This window comes from Misgurnus anguillicaudatus, chromosome 25, assembly GCF_027580225.2.
Source record: "Misgurnus anguillicaudatus chromosome 25, ASM2758022v2, whole genome shotgun sequence".
In the NCBI taxonomy this organism is placed as follows: domain Eukaryota; kingdom Metazoa; phylum Chordata; class Actinopteri; order Cypriniformes; family Cobitidae; genus Misgurnus; species Misgurnus anguillicaudatus.
This window is the reverse complement of record NC_073361.2, coordinates 10,367,354-10,389,214: the sequence shown is the minus strand read 5'-3', so window position 1 is coordinate 10,389,214 and position 21,861 is coordinate 10,367,354. Positions and strand designations below refer to the sequence as shown.

Here is a 21,861-nt window from a genome sequence, read left to right as displayed (position 1 = left end):
TTAACTCAAGCTGCAACTGTGAATACCATGCTTGGTGTGAATATTGCCTACTAGCGTTCCACATGTGTAAGTGCATGTCGACGCAAACAACGACGCAGAAGTATGAATGAAAACCGATGCGTAGCCTTCGGTTTTGAGGCTGTGCTGTAGGTCCCATGCAGAACTATAATGAATAAGGGTGTTACGATTTCAATTTTAAATCGATCAAAATTAAGTCACAACCTCGAACTTCGAATTAAATGGAATCGTCGATGCTGCCACGTCCGGTCTGCTTGCCAAGTGGGAAAAAAAACACGTGTTGAGTGCTGCGAGTCAACCTCCTCTAACTTAGATAGCTACAGCCAGTTAAAAGATAGCATGGCAGATGCAGGAGACACCACGCGAGCTGCTCTTTACATGGGAAACAAAAAAACAGCAAGCACCTCCCGCCTTCAGCTGAACTCAATCAGAACAGAGCAGCAGAACAGCGTCTGTGCCAGGACCGGTCGTTTCTCTGAACCGAGATCTGTTTAAGTTTCACAACAACTTATTTCAGTTGCTTGTGACATTTAAACACTAATTAGGGTATAGTCTCAAAATCTCGTCTGACGGTAATAAAAACACATTTTTAAGGTGCAAAGTACGACAGGAATGTTTATCTGACAGGAAGTTTCGTTTTATCATGAATGTGCATGTACCATATTTTTCCACTGGCAGCACGACTAACATGGCAGGGCATCTCCGGGTTCAAGGTCAGATATTATATTTTATAAAAGTCTAGTCTAAAAATGCCATAGCATTTTTTTGTGCTTAAAAAATAAAGTAAAAATCGATAACCGAGTCGTGACCTTAGAACCGAAAAAAAAAAGTAATCGAATCAAGGATTTGGAGAATCGTGACACCCCTAATAACGAACCTTTATTCTGGGAATTCTTGTTATGCTTATCTACGATAAATATGCTTATGTGATCACTGCATTCTTTAAAGAGTCACATGATAAAGATTTTAAATGAATCCCTTAATTTGTGTTACATTACTGTGTCTAGCAAAAATATTCTCAAATAATTTGTGACCACTAAAAATCTTTTACAACAACACAGCCAATTAAATAAAGCATTAGTATAAATCCAATGTTAATGCTTTTGAACTAAGCGCTCCTATAAGAGTTCCTCCTCAGGACTGAATTTGGGAAGTGCTTACGGAGGATTAGTATTTGGCTAACCCCTATTTGTTTGACAGGAGTAATTTATGTATAATACTCTGGTAATGCCGGGTAGAGGAACCCCTATGTAACCCATTGGGATCTAAAAGAAATGACTCTTAATGGGCTGAAACTCCTGCAATTATCCCTCAGTCTCTACATGTGCATATGTGGAGTTCAAGATGGCGGGGAGAGATCAGCGGAAGCAGTGCTAATGTCGCAAGGAGAAGTCCAGAAATCATCCTTTTTTTCCCCCTAAAGAGATCTTGAGGAAATCAGGGAACAGTAGGAAGCGGGGGCTTAAAGAAACAGAGGAATGAATTAAAACTGATTTAAGTCAGTCAAGATCACATAAGTTTTTATATGATATTTCTTATATATATATAGGTTCATAAAGGTCTCTCACTGAGGATTTATAGGCTGTGTGTACCTATAAAAGTTTATTTCATAAAAGTTCTTGTGTGTGCGCAAGTGTGAAAAAAGGTCAGACATCCCTGGCCCTGCGGGTCTCAGTTTCACTCTGCACTCAGTGGTTTATTAATAGCAGGCGGCATGTTGGACGCCCGTGTGGGGACCTGACAGGCTGTTATATCTTTCTGCTCTGGACTCTGACCTCGCCTCTGACCAATCACAGTAAACATGCACTGCCAAGTCAGCAAACTGTGATTGGATGAAAACCATCATCACCTCAGGGTCATACAGGAGGGTAACAGTAAAATCCTAACTTTTTTATGCATGGCTATAATTCATTTAAATTGAGAATTCATTAAAAATGTAATAAGTAATAGTGTGGCAGCAAGTAAAGTTTCATGTCCTTGAACGAAGCATGTCAATGTGGACGGCTGGCTAATCTGTAAATGATCATAAAACTTGTTCATGCATAGCCAGGTCCATTCCATCTGATCCAAGCATTCCATCGCATTCACGTTGAGCAGAGACAGGGGGCGCTGTGGTGTCAGAACGTTTTCCCTTCTCAAAGCAATGTCACACCAAGGGCACCTCCTTTAAACCTGTCGCCGTTCACTGGTGTAAAGGTTGAAGAGGTTAAAGCAAATAAAAGCAGCCAATCAGAACTCTCCTCTGTAAAGCAATCTCTCCATGACAACATTGACTCCCTCCTCCCTGCCTCCTTTTTCTACTCCATGTGATGCTTTGGCAACAAGATGGCTGCCTCATTGCCAACTACACTGATGGCCTTAAACAGTCTGATGCATACACTTAAGAAGAACAACATGCATGTTAAATCTGGAGATCATTTACATGCATTTGACAAATGGTTTTATTTAAAGCGACTCAAACTCATGACCTTTCTTCTACTAATGCAAGTGAGCTATTGGAACATACAGAATATAATTGAGAAATGGGGGTTATTTTGCCACACTTGAGCACACTAGCAACCACCCAGAACATCCAGTGTCGATGAGTATACTAAATACTACATACTAAATACAAGTATCGGCAGATAGAAAAGACTATGGAAACAATTAGGACGTGTTATCAGGTCAGCAGCAGGCGATGTAGTAAAACCAGATTCCCTTCACATCCGTCACAGCCGCACATTCCATGCAAATCAAAGTTGGTGTACTCTTTCCAATTCCTCCCCATAATTTCACTTAACTTCTGCTTTCTACACGATAACAGCAATTTACAAAATGTCTATTCAAGCCATCTTTGCCTGGGGCAACAGTTTAGAGTCCTCAGCCTACAGAGCCCCCTTATGCACTTATACAACAGCCATCACCATCAGCCTTCGCAACTTTGGAAGGAAGTTCGTGTTTACCCCCTCCATCAGCAAAGGCCTGCTGGGAGAAGATACCATGCCCGAAAGATGGGGGGAGGTGTTTCAAGTCACCATTCACTTCCTGTCAACCTCACGCTGCTTTAACAAGAGTGCAGCTATCCTGTTCACCAACCCCGGCTAACACACCTACATACACAAACAAACCAACGCCTATTCATTTATCTTTGTGGAGCACTCGTCCTCTGGGCAACTCTTCAACTTAAAGGCAAACGATAGGCCTGAAGGATGTAATCGTTCGACAAGCTTTCACTTCTCTAAAACACAACTAAGATGCATCTGACAAACACAAGTTTCAGATTGACGCTTTTTTAAAAATGCATTTCAACATCTAATACTCGCTAAGGCAAGAATCAGTGCAACAGGTTTTGGATGGCCACTTTTTTTTATAAAACATAACCAATTCTTTAATTGTTAATACTTTTTGATGAACTTTAAGGAATAACTAAAATGCACTTATTTTTCTCTTTTTGCACACATTTTATATATAAATCTATCAGGACACTTGGACAGTCAATGATAAGCTTGGGATTAGAGCTCATTGTTGAGTAGTTAAGCAGACGGTATGATGTAATGTGCATGCTCGTATTCTCTCAAATCACACATGTGCAATGATGTCTTATATATTCACAGTATGTTCAGTGCACTGTACTAAGTTCCTAGTTGCACTTAAATTTTTAAGTTTAATCAACTTGATTTTATTTACAATTAATTTTAACGTTTTTAACTAGTGACAAGTTGCTATAAATTATGAAAATAAAGTTGAATTGTCATTAGTTATTTCAACTTTATTGATAACAATTCCTCAATAGTTTAATTTGATTAAACTTAAACATTTTAACTTTTTACAGGCCTCATACACACTGCAAACTTTTGGGAGTGACAACCGCATTTAAATGCGGGAGTGAATCCCTTAAATGTTCGTTTCATGTCTGTACGGAACAAGACTCAATCCCGAAAATATGATGATTCGCACAGAGATAACTAAAATAATAGCAACGTTCTGCCGTCTTGCGTGCTTATCACTCACAGCTTTGACCAAAATAATTTAACAGTGTTATGTTTTGCAATAAACCTCCGTCTTGGCATTGTGTATTGCACGCATTTGTAAGGCTGCTCCTCAGCACGCTATCTTGCAGTGTTGACAGGACCTCGTATATTGTTGTACTCATAAACCGTTTTGGTGCTTAACCGTTTATGGCTTTTGGCTCATGAAGCAATCAAGTTTTTGGTGTTATTAAAGTGTGAACATGCAAGATCTGGCAACACTAGTCAGCCAACGCTCGTGCCTCTGTCATTTTCTGCACCACGCATACAGAAGACTTTTTCATGATGCACGTTTAAACACTTTATTAACTACTAGTTGTTCAGTTCGGTTATGTACACACTATGCAGAGTTTCTGTAAATGCGGTTGTCAAACTTTTATTTTGTAATTCCATTATCTTTAACCAATATCAACTTTCTCTTTGCTTTAAAAACTGTCCAGAAATCTCAAAAATAAAAAGCTTTAAATATTTTTTTTTCATTTATTAGTATCCATCTTTTCAAATATGCAAATTAAGTCACCTGCATTATTTCCTTGAAAATGTATTGGTTGCAACTGCCATTTCATGTTGTCAAATCTGCATCCTTAAGCCCGATTTATAGTCGTGCATAAGGTCTACGCAGTAGCTACGCCGTAGGTTATCCGTAACCTGTGCATAGCCTGACGTGCACCTTGCCAATTTTTTTACAGAGCGTCAGTTCTACGCGGACCGCAAGCGCTGTGATTGGTCCACCAGAACCCCTCCCGTCAGGTAAAAAACTGCGTCATAGGTATTTCCGTTTGTGACGGTGAAAACAAAGATGAGCCAAGTTGAGGAGTGATTTAACTCAAACTGCAACAAAAGTCGCTGTTTATTTACTTCCATCATTGCTGTTTCTTCTTTGTTTGTGGGTTAACTTGCCAATCTTCTTCTTCTTTGACGGTCGCGCTGCTGGTTACACGCGTGGATACTGCCTACCAGCGGTCTGCGCGTGTGTTTGCACGTTGCCGTGGACGCCAAAATATAAATGAAAACAGATCGAACCTATGCCGTAGGACCTACACACAACTATAACGAGCCCTTTAGACACACATCATGTGTTATTTTGTGAATAAGTGTAACCAGGACTGACCTGTGCATGTTGCCATTGGTGGTGAAAGTCTGGCCGCACACATTGCATTTGTACGGTCTTTCTCCGCTGTGCACCAGCATGTGACGGTCCAGAGAACTAGCTGAGCTTAGTGCCTTCCCGCAGATACTGCAAGAGTGGTCCGCTGTCCCGCTATCAGTGTTGTGCTGGAGGAGAAAAAATCAGGTTAAAAAAATAAAATGAATTAAAAACAGAATTACTTATGCTGCGTTCACACCAGCCGCGGTAGAGACATCAAGCGCGAGTGATTTCAATGTAAAGTCAATGTGAAGACGCGTTGACGTGCGGCTGGAGCTCTCCTGGCGCGAATGAGGCATTTAGCGATTTTGCCTCATTTGCGCATCTAGTTCGTCAGAATTGAGGGTTGCGGCGGCAAAGGCGCAAGTTGAATCAGGAGCTTGCCTTAGTAGTGATGTAATTACAGGAAGTCGAGCGGAGTCTCAACGGAGTCGCAGAAGCCCCTCCCATTTCCTCACAAATGTCTCAATGACTAGAATTTCACGCGCAAATGAAGCGAGTAAACTCAAAATGTTCAAGCGTCAAACTAGACGCAGTAGACGCGAATTTGATGCCTCAAACGTGGCTAGTGTGAACCCACGGTTACAGTAGGCGCAACATTTGCTTAATGAGAGAAAAAAAAGAGGTCCTTGAGAGACAGGTCTTTGTTTGGTAAGAATTATGAAACAGACCGTCTATATATACAAAAATAATTAAACTTATATCCAATATGTCATTCCAGAAATTAATGCTATATGTTGTCAATATTCGGTTTGCTAAATGACCGACACTAATGTATGCAACATTTTGGACTGTAATTTTATCTATCACAGCTACATTTTTATTTACATGTGGCCAACTTTGTAGTATGTGAGATGAAGACTGGTGACAAGTCAAGGTGCTAAAGATGTGTTACCTGGCGAATGTGCATGGTGAGCTGGTGTTGGGTCTGAAAGCCCTTATCACACAGCGGACAGACAAGAGTCCCACTGTCATCTTTGGCTTCCTGAAATATACACGAAGGCAAAAGTAATTATAGATTTTTACAGCTTACATATTGCATCACATATAAGATCATAAGACAGATGCGTCACGGTCACTTAGCAAAACCACACAATGAAAACTGTACAGAATGACAATTGCAATTTTTTACAATTTAGGAATACTGAAACCATATTACTATTGTAGCAGTGATTTAAAAAAAAGTTGAAAATTTAATAATGTGTGCCTTTATAGCAGAATGGCGAATGATGCAAAAAGTGTTGCAAAAAATGCCAACTTTGGCAATAAAATTCAATTTAAAAAACCTGTTGAACATCAAAGTATGTGTGTAATCCCTAATCTATGGTCAGTTATTAAGGATTTAGGGAGCGTGGGTAAATATCCATATGCAGGATACAGGGAATAAGGCTTTGCCTGCCGACCTTGGACGTCTTGTCAGAACATGTTGTGTGTGAGAGATACTGAGCTAAAACCATTCGGTTAAACAAACACTTGCTACAGGGTAACACACTTCGACTTTAGGAGTTACATCAGTCATAACTGCACTACTACCAAATACAACTACTGTATTGTACTGCGGGAATACAGTTGTCGTTTATGCCCTTAAGTGGAGTTGTGGGAATATAGACCACAATGCATCTATTTATGTATGCATCTGAAGGATTTGGTTGTACAGTGACGATGCACTCAGCGTTTTTATTCAGTGATTCAGTAAGCAAGTTTGGGTGCTCATAAAGAAAATCGCAGAGAAGCGAGAACTGCGTTTCTTCCATCTTGAGTTGCAAATCTGTGTAAACCGACACCACGCGCATTGCCGTCCTCTCGTCGCTGTTGACAGTACGGCAGATCATTAACTCGAGAGTTGAACATAGCAGCACTGCTCCTGTTCTGGAGCGCAGTGAGACAGCGGTGCAGTCACATGACAGAATTCCTTATTGATTTTATGATAGAAGTACAATATAAAAATATGAAATAAAAACAGGAATGTGAATGAGTCACCATAAGCAGTTAAACCCACACTGAAATCCTCAAAAACATCTTTAAGACAACAGCACTTCCTTTTCCTCTAATGGAACGCCGGCGTACGCCTTGTTTTCCTTCTAGGACTCTTTTGGCTTTGATTCAGGACCGACGAGACTCGACTGACCAGCTGACCATGTTTACCTAACCATTCAGCATGTTACATGGATATGAGAGGAAGTGTCATCTGCGGAAAGATTTTTTGGCCTTAAGTGGGAGCGAGGGTGTCTTTAAAAAGTGAAGTCTCTTTCGATCCAAATTTACTGAATCATACTGACCTACTTTAAAAGTCCATAGGTCATTTCTTGTGTTATCAAACTTCAACAAGGACTTTCAAGTTTACAATTTGATTAAGGAAATAGCATATAAAATTATGTGTACTATAGTGTTTGTTTTAACTTTTAGAGATGCACTTGCGCTAACATATTATTTTTTTGCAGCACACTTTGCCTGAGCTATTAGCGATGCATGTCTGCAAGGAACTGTACATTTGGTGTTTTTCTTAAAGGATCAATCAATTTTCTTAAAAAAAATCCAGATAATTTACTCACCACCATGTCATCCAAAATGTTAATGTTTTTCTTTGTTCAGTCGAGATGAAATTATGTTTTTTGAGGACAACATTCCAGGATTTTCCTCATTTTAATGGACTTTAATGGACCCCAACACTTATTCAAAGGACTCCAAACGATCCCAAACGAGGCACAAGGGTCCAATCCAGCGAAACGATTGTCATTTTGGCAAGAAAAAAATATGCACTTTTAAACCACAAATTCTCGTCTTCCTCACGTAATTGCGTAATGCCGTAGAAAGGTCACATGTTACATATATGAAATGCACATTTGCGGACCATTTTAAACAATAAACTGACACAAAGACATTAAATAGTATCATTCCACATACAACAACGTCGGAACGGTCGTCTTTCTCCACACTTGTAAACACTGGGGCGTAGTTTCGCATACGTCATCCGTGACCTCTTGATGTGATGACGTATTATGTGAGGTCGCGCTGGCGCATCACAAGACCAGAGGAAGACGAGAAGTTGTGGTTTAAAAGTGCATTTTTTATTTTTTTGTCAAAAATGACAATCGTTTCGCTAGATAAGACCCTTATGCCTCGTTTGGGATCGTTTAGAGTCCTTTTAAACTGCAATTTTAAACTGCATTAAAACAGTTGAGTATTGGGGTCCATTGAGGTCCATTAAAATGAGAAAAATCCTGGAATGTTTTCCTCAAAACACATAATTTCTTCTCGACTGAACAAAGAAAGACATCAACATTTTGGATGACATGATGGTGAGTAAATTATCTGGATTTTTTGGAATAATCCTTTAATGTTCAGTTAATCTGGAAAATTATATAACTCAATGTAAGCCTTTTTACTTCACAAAAGTGTGAAAAAGGTCTGTAAACTAAGCTGTAATGTTTTTTTAGCTGAAACACTATGAAAAGTTCACACACAGATAAATAAAAAAACATAAAAATATATTTAAATAAGAAAAAGCACAGATCAGGCACTAGTATTAGATATGTGCGCATAAACCACCAAAACGCTATAATCTCACATCCAATTCGAGGTTAACAATGTTAAGAACAAAACAATAAATACAGTTTATGTAAATGAGTTACAGAAACCAAACTGTGATTGGTTAGCGGTGAAAAAAGGGAGGAGTGGGAAAACTAACACCATAGGGGGGTGGGTGGTTTGGACCCCAAAACTTCACAGGCAAAACTTTTTTCCAGTTCCACCAGAGTGTTAAGGGGTCAAAAGTGACACCTGTTCTCCGCACACGGGAGTGTTAAGGGATGAATTGCATGCTTTAATGGGAGCCATGTGATGCAGCAGTGTGGACAAAAGGTGGATTGAGATGCCCAACAACCATTTGTCGTTTTCCGTTTAAAGCCAGGATGCTGCATCCATAAAATCCCCCCCTCCACCTGTATCACTATCTAACCACAAAAACACATGTATATGAAACACCACCAGCTATAGAGTGCCGCAGGGATGACGTATTTTTGTAGTACAACCCAGAAGTAAGCGGGACACTGGTTCTCTCACCAGAAAGCCAATCATTTTTCTTACAGACTTTTGGATTATCGCAAAAAATAAGCTCTGTGTTTAACAAAAATTACGTACGCTTTTTGTCCAACAAGTTAATCTAAACAGAAATTTGATTAATTTTGAAGTGTAAATGCTTTTACAAAAAAAATTGTGTTTGTCTATGAAGACTAACACGGAGCTTATTTTTGCGAAAATCAAAGAGTTTATGTTAAAGTTTATGTAAATTTATGGGCTTTTTTGCGAGGGAACCAGTATCCCACTAAGTTCCAGGTTAGCCTACAAAAATGTCATCCCAGCATCACTCCCTTGAAGACCACTTTTATCATTAATGCTATAAAAGACTAGAAATCATTGCATAAAACACACTATTGTGATACTACCATTAACTTTTTTTAATACTTAATAGTTTTTTTACTTTTTTCCATAGACGGTTTCATCGGACGCACGTGATACACGTCTGGATCCGAACCTTACTTCCGGTTTCCTGTTTTTATCGAAAATAACAAATGTTTTTGTTTCCTATGTAATCTATGTGTTGTTTTTTGTGCTTGTTATATAAACAAACTACGTTTAAAGAACTTTGTTGTTATTTATTCTTAGCGGAGTTTACCGAAAGTTACGTGCGGATCGCAACAGCCGCTTGTTTATGTTGTTACTGCTGAAACCGTCTATAGTTCAAAAATATCTACTAGTGCGATGCAAAGTCATTAAGTTTATCCTGAGGTAAAAAGTTATAATTACTGATAAAGTAGACCGATAACCGATATTTTGAACCGATATGTCTGGTGAAAAAATGAAAATTAAAGTCAAAATTAAGACTCCTAATATTAAACAACCAAATGGACCTATTGGGTGTACAGCCAATGCTCATTCTTTTAAAGTCGTACCTGGGTCTTTCTTCCACTGCGGTTGGTGCCGGGGCTTTTGACAGGCACCTTATTAGGTGTGGTGTGGGCGGAGTCTACTCCACCATTAAGCTGGGCTGCATTCATCACATTGCTCATCATAGAGTTAATAGGAGATAAGTCCACCCCGTCGGCCACCTCCATCTCTACGTCCGCTCCATTTTCCCAGTCATTTCTTTCCTCTTCTACATTTAAGACAATATGTTAAGGGTACCTTATTAAAATGCGATTCTATAGGCAGAATTAATTAAGACAAAGTTATTTACTGGTACCTGTACGTGTCGTTTGTGTCTCTGTGGGGGCGGGGCTCTGTCTGTCCTCGCTTTGCTCCGCCTCCTCCTCCCCAGCGGAGATGCAATGTGCCGATTTTGTTCTCATCTCTTCTGTTGAATTTTCCATAACTATAACAAAAGAGAGATGGAAATGTAGCTTATTTATACAGAAAAGAAGTGCAGCGATGCCATAAAGCAGCATGGTAAATTTTTCACTCTTAAAAATCACAAAAGATCCTCAGCATGGGGGCTAAACCTCAGGAACAATTTCAAAATGGAAAACGGTTCAGTGTATACACTACACGGAGTACTTGCCCAGTCACTGGAAAATAATGTACCACAGATGGATGAGACATTGCACACACATTCTCTTAGCCCTGTCTGTGGTTTATGGCTCCAGCACCTGTCTGTAGAGCACAAGCGTATCTATATATCTACTGACTGCATGATGATGACAAATGCCAAAAGTGTGTAAGACAAAGTCTTAAACGATCAAAAAGTCCAATCTTCTATATTCCTATATTTTTGAAACAAGCACACATGTAAACCTTCTAGACAAATTTATTACAAACCACATTTCTGATTTGCTGGACCAATCAGCAGCATCATATGCATGTGGACCAATAGGATTAAATGGCTCAGATAAAGGAAACCGGAAGCTGCGGTTGCCCTTCTCCCAGTTTTCGTAATAGCACATGATCACACAGGGCAAGCCGGGCAGATGGCTGTAGATGCTAATCTGGATGAGAATGGGGTGTAAGCTGTACTTTGGGAGGGGGATATGAGGTTCATTACCAAAACTGAAGGGATGAAGAGAGATGCTTGAACTAGTACTAGCATAGATGAGCAAAACCCAGCACTGTGTGTAAACAAATTTGCTAAATGTGTTGAGAGATGGCTTATGTGCTAAAGCGAGAAATGGGAATGCTTGCCAGAGTAAGAAGGAGAAAGACAAATTGATGGACTTTCGTTTCACTAATTGTCATTTCCCATCCACAGCCTCACAGGAAACTGCTCTGTGGTCTAGGCCGTTTCCTCCTTCGGAGAGAGGATAAGGGAATGCAAGTGGGTGTATGCGTTTGGGTGTGTGAGGAGGCAGACGGATTACAGGATCTGATGTTGGCTGGGCTGCCATAAAGTGCTAGATTGGGGGGGGGGTCAAACTCAGCAGCAACAAGTAAATTCGCACGTGTCTTGCAACCAAATGGAGGTGAACCGAACTCCAAGCATTTAATCGTTGATCCAACTCAACAATATGGGCATGGTCGAACCTTTATAGCAGGGTTCCCCAAATCCTACCCTGGAGTGCCAGAGAACCGCAGAGCCCAGCTCCAACCCCGACCAAACACACACGAGCAAGCTAATCAAGGTCTTCATGATCACTAGAACATCACAGGTGGGTAATTTTGATCAGGGTTGGACCCAAACTCTGTAGTGCTCTGGCCCTCCAGGGTAAGATTTGGGGAACCCTGCTTTATAGGCTATAGCAGTTGTTATGCAGCTGCTGGTGTGTTTGAGATGTTCACAACTGACCCGAGTCAAAGACATGGATTGGTCCCTCTGATTGAGTGTTTTTTAACAATCATTTATTATCTGTAACGGCCAGTTTACATCAAGAACGATAACTATGATGGATAATAACTATGAAGATTAAGTATTGAAATTTCCCCCAAATTTAAGTGAATAGTACACGTCACAAATATAATGATAAAGATTAATGTCGTTGTAAACTTTCTGAGATTTTTTCTGGCTGATGAACAATAAAACACTGCCAAAAAATCTAAATCTATAAGAATTAAAGCAGCGTGCAAGCTTAGAAAAAAAAAAATTATCGGCAATTGCTGTGTATTAGTGTTGGGCGATATGCCCCATTTTGAAATCGCCAAAGCCGCGCATATTACAAGCTCATGTGCGAGGAAGAGTCCGAATCATGCGCATTACAGAAAGAGTACATTCTGCACGCATTCAGGTCCGTGTAAGAGTCCAAGACACCGGATTCCTTCTCGCACGCACCTGGACTTAATGCGCACATCTTGGACTCTTGCACGGACCTGAATGCGCACTGTGTTACAAGCTCTCTCGCGCAAAGTAAAACCCACACATCCTATCATGTGAGGAATAGCATGCAATGCACATGTTATGTGTTAATGTGAAACTATGATGATAACAGTAACCATCGCCAACTATCGTCATGAAAGCCTGCTACTGGTGATATGTTTGACGATCGTCGATACATGATAGTATCTTCTATCGGCACAACCCTGCTGTGGATGCTAATATTATCTTTATGGTAGGGATGCCCAGATACAGTATATTGACCTATAATCGGGTTTTGGCATTTATTCCCAATACTGGGCATCGGGCCGATTGTATGCAAACAGCCGATGATCAGGGCAGATTATATAAAGGTGCGGAAACTACTTTATAGTTATGTTAATGGTTTATCATTCTTGGTGTGAACGTGTTTTAATTGTTCTCTCTTAAGGCCAAACTATAGTCTATTTTTTACGTGTATGCAGGGGTCCATGTACAGTGCAGTGCGCATGATGCAATTTTTATCATCAGAAGGGTGCGCCCATACTGTATGTGCACCACTGGATTTAAAAAATAAAACCCACGTACATTGTACACCTAGGTTGCACATGTACCTGAAGGAATATTATAGCATGTAGCCCAGGGTAGCATTGCATTTTATCACAATTCGCTTGAGTCGATCAGTTGTGTAAACGTACAGTATAAAACAAAAATGTGCAAGGCTGTGCATTCTACCGTGCACGTACGTTTGTGTACATGCAAAATAACAGACCACACTTTAGGCAAAATGGCACACCTTTCCTCAACAGTCTGTAAAAAAAAAGAGGAATCATCAATGATCCTGTGCAACTGTAATGCTTGCCTGTTTACGCAGTTTTTATTATTGCATTTACAGCCTTCCCCCTCTTAACCTACTAACCCTAGTTAAATCACTACTGTTAAACTCTGTACGACTTTATCATTTTGCTAGTGTCTATCAAACCAAAACCAAAAAAGTTGAAACTGTTTTAGGATGATGAAAGGCATAGCCTAACAACTCTGGGAACAGATCTGTTTCCCCTCATTAGCCGAAGTAGAGCCGCTCCTTTCATAGGATGACTGGATGATGGGCGGCACGTTTATTCACGGAGAAATGAAAAACGGTTGATGATTGGTGTTTGGGGGGGTTGCAAATGAGCAGGATGAATAAAAGGAATAACAAAAAAGGAAAGAAAATGAATAGCTCAATGGTAAACAGAAGATGGAAAACCTGTATTAGTAAAGATGGGTGTGGAACGTCAAGGAAGATACTGTTGGGTTCTGTTGATGATTAGAGGTAGAAAGACAGGGGATTACACAACAGCGAGGCAGGTTTAGAGTTGTGCAAGGATTTGGGGTGGGGGTTCGAGGGGGGAGAGAGAGGGAGAGAGAGAACGAGTTGCACTTGTTATAAGATTCTCGCTCTCTTGCCGAGAGATAGTGGGGGTGGAGGGTGCTATGGGGGCTGCTGTTACTACATCTGTTCCCAACCATCAGTCTCACTTTCCAACACACACACGCTCGACAGTGGAAGGTTCTTGCACATCCCAGTTTTAAAAAAAGTCAAACGTAAATTATGGGGGGAGCAGTAGTGCCTTTTGAGAGACTTTGTGCCGAGCATGTGTTTGCGCGTGCATGCGCGTATGCATGAAAGCGCGCAAGCTTTGGGTGTTTATTCGTTCGCAGGGTAAAAGAGTCTTCACGCAGTGCCAAACCGAGCATGCAAGAATGCCGCTGCTGCCTGTCTCTCTCCCCATTTGCTCTCCCTCCCCATTTGCTTTCTCTCTTGTTTCATCTTCCATCTCTCCCTCACTGCCTCTTTCCCTTCTCTTTTTGGTCATAAATATATCATCACAACTCTTTGAAATTGTGAACAACCCACAAAAGGTGACACTAAGGGATGTTTACAGATTTGGCAAACGAAGATTTGCACTTCATCGGAATGCCTGTTCCCTGGAAATCAAAACTATGGCAATGATGAAAGTCAAGTAATTGGAGCATTGAAATGCAAGGTTGACACAAAACCTCACTAGTCATATTTTTTTACATTTTATCATAAAGGGTGTCGGCTGGAAAAGTCTATATTATTTTAAATATCACACAATTAAAAACCTGAATTAGGCAGAATTAAGGCAAACTTTACCAAGAGACTTTCGGTTGACTCGCATCACTATGATGACATCACAAAATGGTAGTGGAAAAGATACCAGTAGTATTGAATTTTTTAATGAGGAAAATCTTGTTTACCGAGTGACTGAGTGCGATGCTGGTGGCTTATTCTAGTTATTGTAGAAGATATTAAGGTAAATGTGAGACGCATCTTGCGTTTGTGTGTTTGTGGTGAAACACTGCCATGTGTTTGAGCCCTTTTTAGGGTCTCTGGTGTGTGAGGAGCCTATTGAGGGGATAATGGGAATGGGAATCTCCTCCATCATCACACACCTTTAAAGGGACATTCCACTTTTTTGAAAATACTGCCCGAAAATAGTCCCCTGCTATTGAAAGTTTCCAAGGGGACTACTTTCGGGCGCTGCGTAATATCACTACGCCTGCTGCAGCCATGTTACAGCAGCAAAGTCCTTGATTATTACGCCAGAATGAGAGTATAGTTCCTAGCCATATCTACCTAGTAATCGCAAAAAACTTTTCATTTTCTGTCGGTCTTAATACACAATGTAACTACAGAAGAGTCAAGTTTTAAATAGGAAAAATATAGAAACTCTTTGGTTATTTTTTAGCGCGATGCTAATGGTCTAATCAGATTCAATGGATTGTTCTAAGCTATGCTAAAAGTGTTAGACCCAGACCCGGAGATCAGCTGAATGAATTCTAAAGCGGTAAAAATCAATTGTTTAACTCTAGGGGAGCTGGCAAATGAGCATATATTTTATATATATATATATTTTTTAAAGTGGAATGTCCCTTTGAGATCAAAGGTAGGTTCATAAAGAAGTTGCATTTTTTTAAATTTTGCACTGACTATGGTAAAAACCTAGAACTGATTCTGTATAATGGTGTTAAACTGGGGTGAAAATGCTACGCTATTTTGTTAGCAGAAAACATTGGCAAATTAGCCAAAATATTTACCTATGAACACACTGGAGGTGGGGGATGTGTAAAACTGGAAAGACGAGCATTTAAATTCTGCATGCGCACATTCCACACAGGCTTACAGGGAATCTGCATCTGCCTTGTGATTTTAACACAAAACGAACCCATCATTCGCAAACACCTTCCCAATCCTATTTATTTATTCATTCAATATTTTGCCATAAGTGCTTTTACCTACCAATGACTGTGTGGTACTCTCAGGTCTATTTAAATTATTTTCAACCATTCTTCAGAAAGAAAACGAGCCCCTACCAAAGGTTGACAAGAAAAAGTTCAGAAACATATTTACGTCTAATTTGTGATGACCAATCAGGGGCGTCATCAACTTGTTTTTTCCTTCTACATTACCACAAGATACACATGTGACTCTTCAAAGTCCAAATAGCACCTGACTATTTATTATAGAAGCATTCCTAATCTAAATATACCTTTAAATTTGGGCAAGAAGCCAAAGCATCCCTCTCCAGCCGCAAAGCCGAGCACTCAACTTTCTATATAGTCAGCCCTTTGCCGTACAAGACTTTTCCCTATCAGGAAAGGTGCTCAATAGGTCTGCCCTGAATTCAATCGGAGCCCCTATTCAAGTAATTGGCCTCACTCCTGGGATGCAAATGACAGAGCTGGGGTGGGTTGGGCATTCCAAGGATGGCTGCCAGACAATAGCTCCAAACCAAACTGCCAAAAGTGACACGTGCACTTCAAAAGCAAACAGATGCTTTATGGAGCAACCCTGGTGCCTTCATGACTGTGTATTGTTGTTACCTGTCAGGAAGAATATATATAAAAGGAAAGGAGATAGGATGTAGAACAGCAGCAGAGAATATACAACGGGCCAGGACATTGAGTTTACTCAAAAAGTTAGAAAAGTCCACAAATGTGGGTTATAACAATGGCAAATCCAGTGACCATATGTTGGCTATTTATTACAGCCTCTCCTGACATCACAGCGCTTAACAGGAAACAGGCGAAATCCAGATTCTCTCTTGTGTAAAATAATAAGTATTAGCTAACACAGATAAATGAGGCTGTAGAGGAAGGAAGCTACACTCCCGTACCCCTTACAGGAACTGAATGTCTAAAGCTCTTGGTGAAAAAGAAGTGCGTGAAGAAGAGTAAAACTTAATCGCTCCCCCTTTTCACTCCCCCATTTATCTTCTCCACCAATTGCATGTGTGAGTGATACAGAGCGGCCCATTCTCCGCCCATTCAGTCAGCATCCTGCCCCGACTTGCCAAACTGAGCTACACAAACCCTTTCACACACACTGAACGTCCAATGAAAAACAAGTCTCACCGAGTCACCTACATCGACGCACACCTTTACAACTTTCGTTTCACTTTACGTTTTTTTTAACAGACTGTGACGCATTCTCACAACTCTTCGCATTTTTTTGTCTTGCACTCGAGGGCAAAGATCAGGGTATCAGTAAAGCACTATGTTTACAGATACATCAAGAAAGGACCAAACTAGGACACGCATAAATCAAACTCTTCTTCCTCAGCATCTCATTGTGCAAGTCGCCCTCGAGTCGACTATTTCGCAAGCCTCTTCTTGCTTCGAGATAGCTCAATAGGGAATAAGCCTCTGATCTTTATGTAACAGCCTTTTGAACTAGCTTTGTGTTTGAGGCAAAAACACAATGGGACTTTATAAACTGCATCCAAACTCATAAAGGAAACTTCCTGCAGCAGAAAACCGTCTTCATCAGCATGTATTGTGCGGCAACCCAGCCAAAAAACCGACTGCAACTTGGCAAATCCTGTAATCTGATCTGGACAAAAGGTGAATTTCCAAGACAAATAAAAGGTCTAATCGAGCAGCAAATTTGTACTCTATTAAGCTATTAATTGAGGTTTAAAATATGAAGATCTGGCAACTTGTTTTCATGGGTACAATTACTTTTGGAAATTATGTGATCTTAGGGCCTGTTTACACGAGAACGCTCGAGGGTGAAAACGTAAAAATATTTTATCGGATGCGCCTTTTGTTTACACGGTGATGGCATTTTTGGGGCTTAAAAACGCAAAAAAAGTGAAACCACCCTCCAGAGTGGAAATTTAAAAAACTATCTACCCACTCGTTCCTGTCTAAAGGTTAAAAACGCAAAAGTCTGCTCACGGTGGCTCTTGTCGCGTACGCGTTTATGTCACAGGCATATGCCAGTTCAGGAAAATAACAACAAACCTGTCGGATTATTTCCATATGTCGGACCTTCAAGTTTCTATAGCAGTCTTTCCAGCAGTTGTACGAAATATTTACAGCTAGTATTTCTGATCAGAGAAGGCGCATTAATTACCTCCATCAAATTATTGATGCGCCAATTCGTCTGAGGCAAACCAGACCACCTAGCCGCCTGGAGTGCATACTACATCGAATATCACACACTTTTGCATCACCATATGCATTCAGATTTCCCCCTCAAAACGCTCATATAAACGCAGAATAAAAAGTGATAACGCAACGCCACTTTTGCGTTTTCTTTTCAGATCATTTCCGTGTAAATATAGCTTTAGTAGGCACACATCTCAAGATTTGTTGAAACAGCAAGATCTCACTAGCCTAGACCATTACTAGACCATTCTCAGTAGTAACCGAGTTATGATCTGGCAAAGCTTCATAGACAAATCATTTCCAAAGGGGCGTCACCAACGGACGTCGCTCAAATGTCTCTGGGTGCAATTGGATAGACCTAAAACCAATCAGAGCGATGATGGAGATGACTTTTGCAGATATCAGACTTTCTAAATTTGCTGGAAGTTGTCTGGGTTTTCCCAGGTTAGGATATCACGAGAATTCGTAAGTATTTTACGAGGTGGCTAATTTGTAAGAATTTATACGAAGTGAGTCGTACAAAAACGTATGATAATCATAAAAAAAAAATTATGAAACCCTACCCCTAATCCCAACAACACAGGGGCAAAAATGAATCATAACAATTTTTACAAATGTGGTCGTACAAATAATACGAATTAGCCACCCCGTAAAATACGTACGAATTGCCATGAGGTATCATTGGTTGAGATTACCCAGGCTTGTCAGCTACTTATTATTGAGACATTTAGTCAAACATAGAAAAATAACTAGAACAACTAGTTCCAAATGGTAAAACACCACAATGAAGATGCTGTACCCATCCCTTTACTTTTTATTAGCCCATTTTGAACCTGACATTGATGACACTGCATGACAAGGGTGAGCTATTTTATTTAAACATTTTAGTTTAACTAAAAAAAACCATCTGCATCTGACCTTCGTACAAACAACAAGAAAAATTAAATAAAATAGCTCAAAAGCAGCAAAAGGAGGTGGGCGAATACTTGAATAAAAACATGAATTTTGGGGACATGTTCAGGCATCCAAAAGAGAAAGGTCTTGATATTTTTCAGAGATGTGATGGATAGAAGTAGCCTCTGGGGTTGTACGGGGTGTTGAGAGAGCGAAATGAATTGGCCTAACGAAAAAACTCCACGATTCAAGCATCAGTCACACATGACCACTATGAGTGTGAGAAAAATGAAATACTTCCCTCTACAAAATCAGTTCAATGCCTCAGGAGCAGAACAGAAACAACATATGCTCAGCGATAAAGGAAAAATTGGTGGCCAAGCATAAAAGCATGATTCGAAAGTTCACAATGAGATATAAGAAGTGCTTAAACCTTCATCTGATTTGTCAGTTGAACCTCGTGAACATCATTGTGGAAAAACATGCTAGTCTTTATATAAAATTAGTTATCACAATAATTTTTCCCATTGCAAATCTCGCACTTTTGTTTTGATGTAACGTACGTTTAGTTAAACCATCTTTTGTGCGGCTGTTGTATGTAGCGAGATCTCTTTCATCTCAGGCCTGCAGTCACTCAAACAGGTTCTTGTTGGATGACAGACTGCCTCATCTTTCAAAGCAGCCTCGGGCCCAACCACCGTATTATGCGTTAGATCAACATCCGAAATGTCAGAATGCGCAACTTATTTAATTTAATGATGGACAAAGTTTCACAGAGCAGAAAAGATCAACACCTTTGATATCTGTTGGTGTGCTGCGTTACTATTACTTCTATCTTCTCAACAACTAAATCACTTAAGCTCTATACCCTACCAGTACAAGATAAATAGCCGAGTCCTGTTCTGTGACTTTTCAACAGATGCGCCACAAGTCTGAGCATGGGGAGTGAAGGCGCTCGAAGACGTTGTTTGAGCAATAGGACGTGACTCATACGAGTCCTGAAAGTCACCACAGGTAGATCAAATCAGAGTTATCTAAAAACCAAACATAGACCCATAAATAGAAATTAGTATGTGCACATTACCTCTTTGGTTTAGTTTTGCTAATAATAAATGATGTGATAGCTTTAGAAATTTCAAACCCTATTGGTGAAAAAATTGGCAATGGCGATTAAAGTCTGCTTGCTTTACATGAAGGCGTGATAAATCAAAAACAGAATTTAGGAAAATGAAAGAATGCCTTTTTGGCACCATCATACCTTCACCTAGATAACACAGCTGTTTTGCCCAAGAGACCGTTGTTGACCTTTGACCTCGCTACCTAAGAACACTTTAAAACAGGCAGGAGAAACCATAGATATGAATAATAAAGCCTAGATGTGTTACTGCGGAGCCTCTAACATCATCACTGGCGGCCATCTTACCACAGGGAGCTCGCTCACTCGTAGCATTGTGTTTTAATGGTGCAGGTAATTTTAAAATGACGATAACTTGCTCAATTTTCTACCGATTTACAGTTTAATTTGTAAAGATGTGAACACAGTTTTCTCAAGTGGGCAACCGCGAACCACACTCGAGTCCACCTTAAAACTTCGGAGGACAGCATGCTTTTTTGGTACATTTTAAGTTCTTTTTCAGCCAGCAGATGTAAGTGGGTTTCTGTACTTATTTTTTTTTTATAACAAAATCAAAGATTTTTATAAAGAAGACACATTGGTACCCGGCTTGATGAGGCAAGTGTATCGCGGTCCAGAACAAATAATGTAAACAGGAGAGTAAAGGGGGGTCAGGTGGAACAATCGGGTTTGGTTTCAGACCAGGGAACTGAACCAAATATTAAAGTCCTGATTCTACAAATTAGTACTACAGTTACAAAATAACCCAATATTAAATTTTTTATGAATCAGCACAATTACGCCGCATTCACACGGGGCGAAAGCGTTAACTCTTGACGGAAGGCTTGGCTGAAGCGTGGCCAACAGCCAATCACAGTGGCCGCAGCACATGCTCCGGTCTTCCATAAACATAATTGGGTGGCTCTGCCTAGGTTATTTGCATAAGGCAATCTGATTGGCTGACGCTCGTGTTGCCGTTCGAAAAATTGAGAAATGTTCAACTTCTGCCGCGAGCAACGGCAATGATGGGGCGCAGACGGATCCACAATTCAGTTCACCAACGCTTGACGTCACCCATTAAAAGTGAATGGGAAACGTCAACGCTTACGCCCCGTGTGAATGCGCTGTTAGTGTTCCTATAAGACACTAAATTGTAATGTGCTGATATTGTGTCACAATGTTTTTAACGTTTAATTATATATATATTTTTTAATTTATTTTATTTTAATTTAATTTAGCAAATAAAACATTGAGGTTTCATTATATAATATTTTATTTTTATAACAATTTATATTATTTTATTTTATATTATATTCATTTTATTTTCTCATTATTTTATTTTATTTTCTCATTATTTTATTTTATTTTCTCATTATTTTATTTTATTTTCTCCATTATTTTATTTTATTTTCTCCATTATTTTATTTTATTTTCTCCATTATTTTATTTTATTTTCTCATTATTTTATTTTCTCATTTTATCTTCTCATTATTTTATTTTCTCATTATTTATTTATTTTATTTTAATTTAATTTAGCAAATAAAACATTGAGGTTTCATTATTTAATATTTAATATTATTTTTATTTTATATTATATTCATTTTATTTTCTCATTACTTTATTTTTTATTTCATTTCATTTTCTATCTCTGACATCTAACTTAATGATAATATATGGACTTTTCACCGGCACGCAGCCATCCTTACTAGGAATGTTAATGCTAATATGTTTTTGTTGTTTATTAGCAAAAAATCATGCTTAGTGGTCTCTAAATAGTTGTTTTGTAATCTTAGCTGCTATCTTTTTCTATAGTCAGTGCGTAAAAGAAAATACAATTCATTGAAGTCATTTAGTGTAAAGATCGGCCTTCGTCTGGTATTTTGTCTTTACATCTATTTAAATTCTTTTCCTTTATAGCAACAATCACAAATACATTTTTCGAATT

At 39.5% G+C, this 21,861-nt stretch overlaps 1 protein-coding gene across 4 annotated transcripts in view; it reads right to left on the bottom strand.

Annotated features, from left to right (window-relative positions):
- Positions 1-21,861, bottom strand: part of rreb1a (ras responsive element binding protein 1a) — a 52,580-nt gene that overhangs the window by 9,401 nt on the left and 21,318 nt on the right. For all 4 annotated transcript variants that reach the window (XM_055181607.2, XM_055181606.2, XM_055181608.2 and 1 more), the window contains 4 exons: positions 10,415-10,543; positions 10,125-10,327; positions 6,068-6,157; positions 5,137-5,300 (listed from right to left, as the gene is read on the bottom strand). In XM_055181607.2, the coding sequence (XP_055037582.2) occupies positions 5,137-5,300; positions 6,068-6,157; positions 10,125-10,327; positions 10,415-10,541 (584 nt within the window). In that variant the 5' untranslated portion in view covers positions 10,542-10,543. The remainder of the gene's footprint in view (positions 1-5,136; positions 5,301-6,067; positions 6,158-10,124; positions 10,328-10,414; positions 10,544-21,861) is intronic.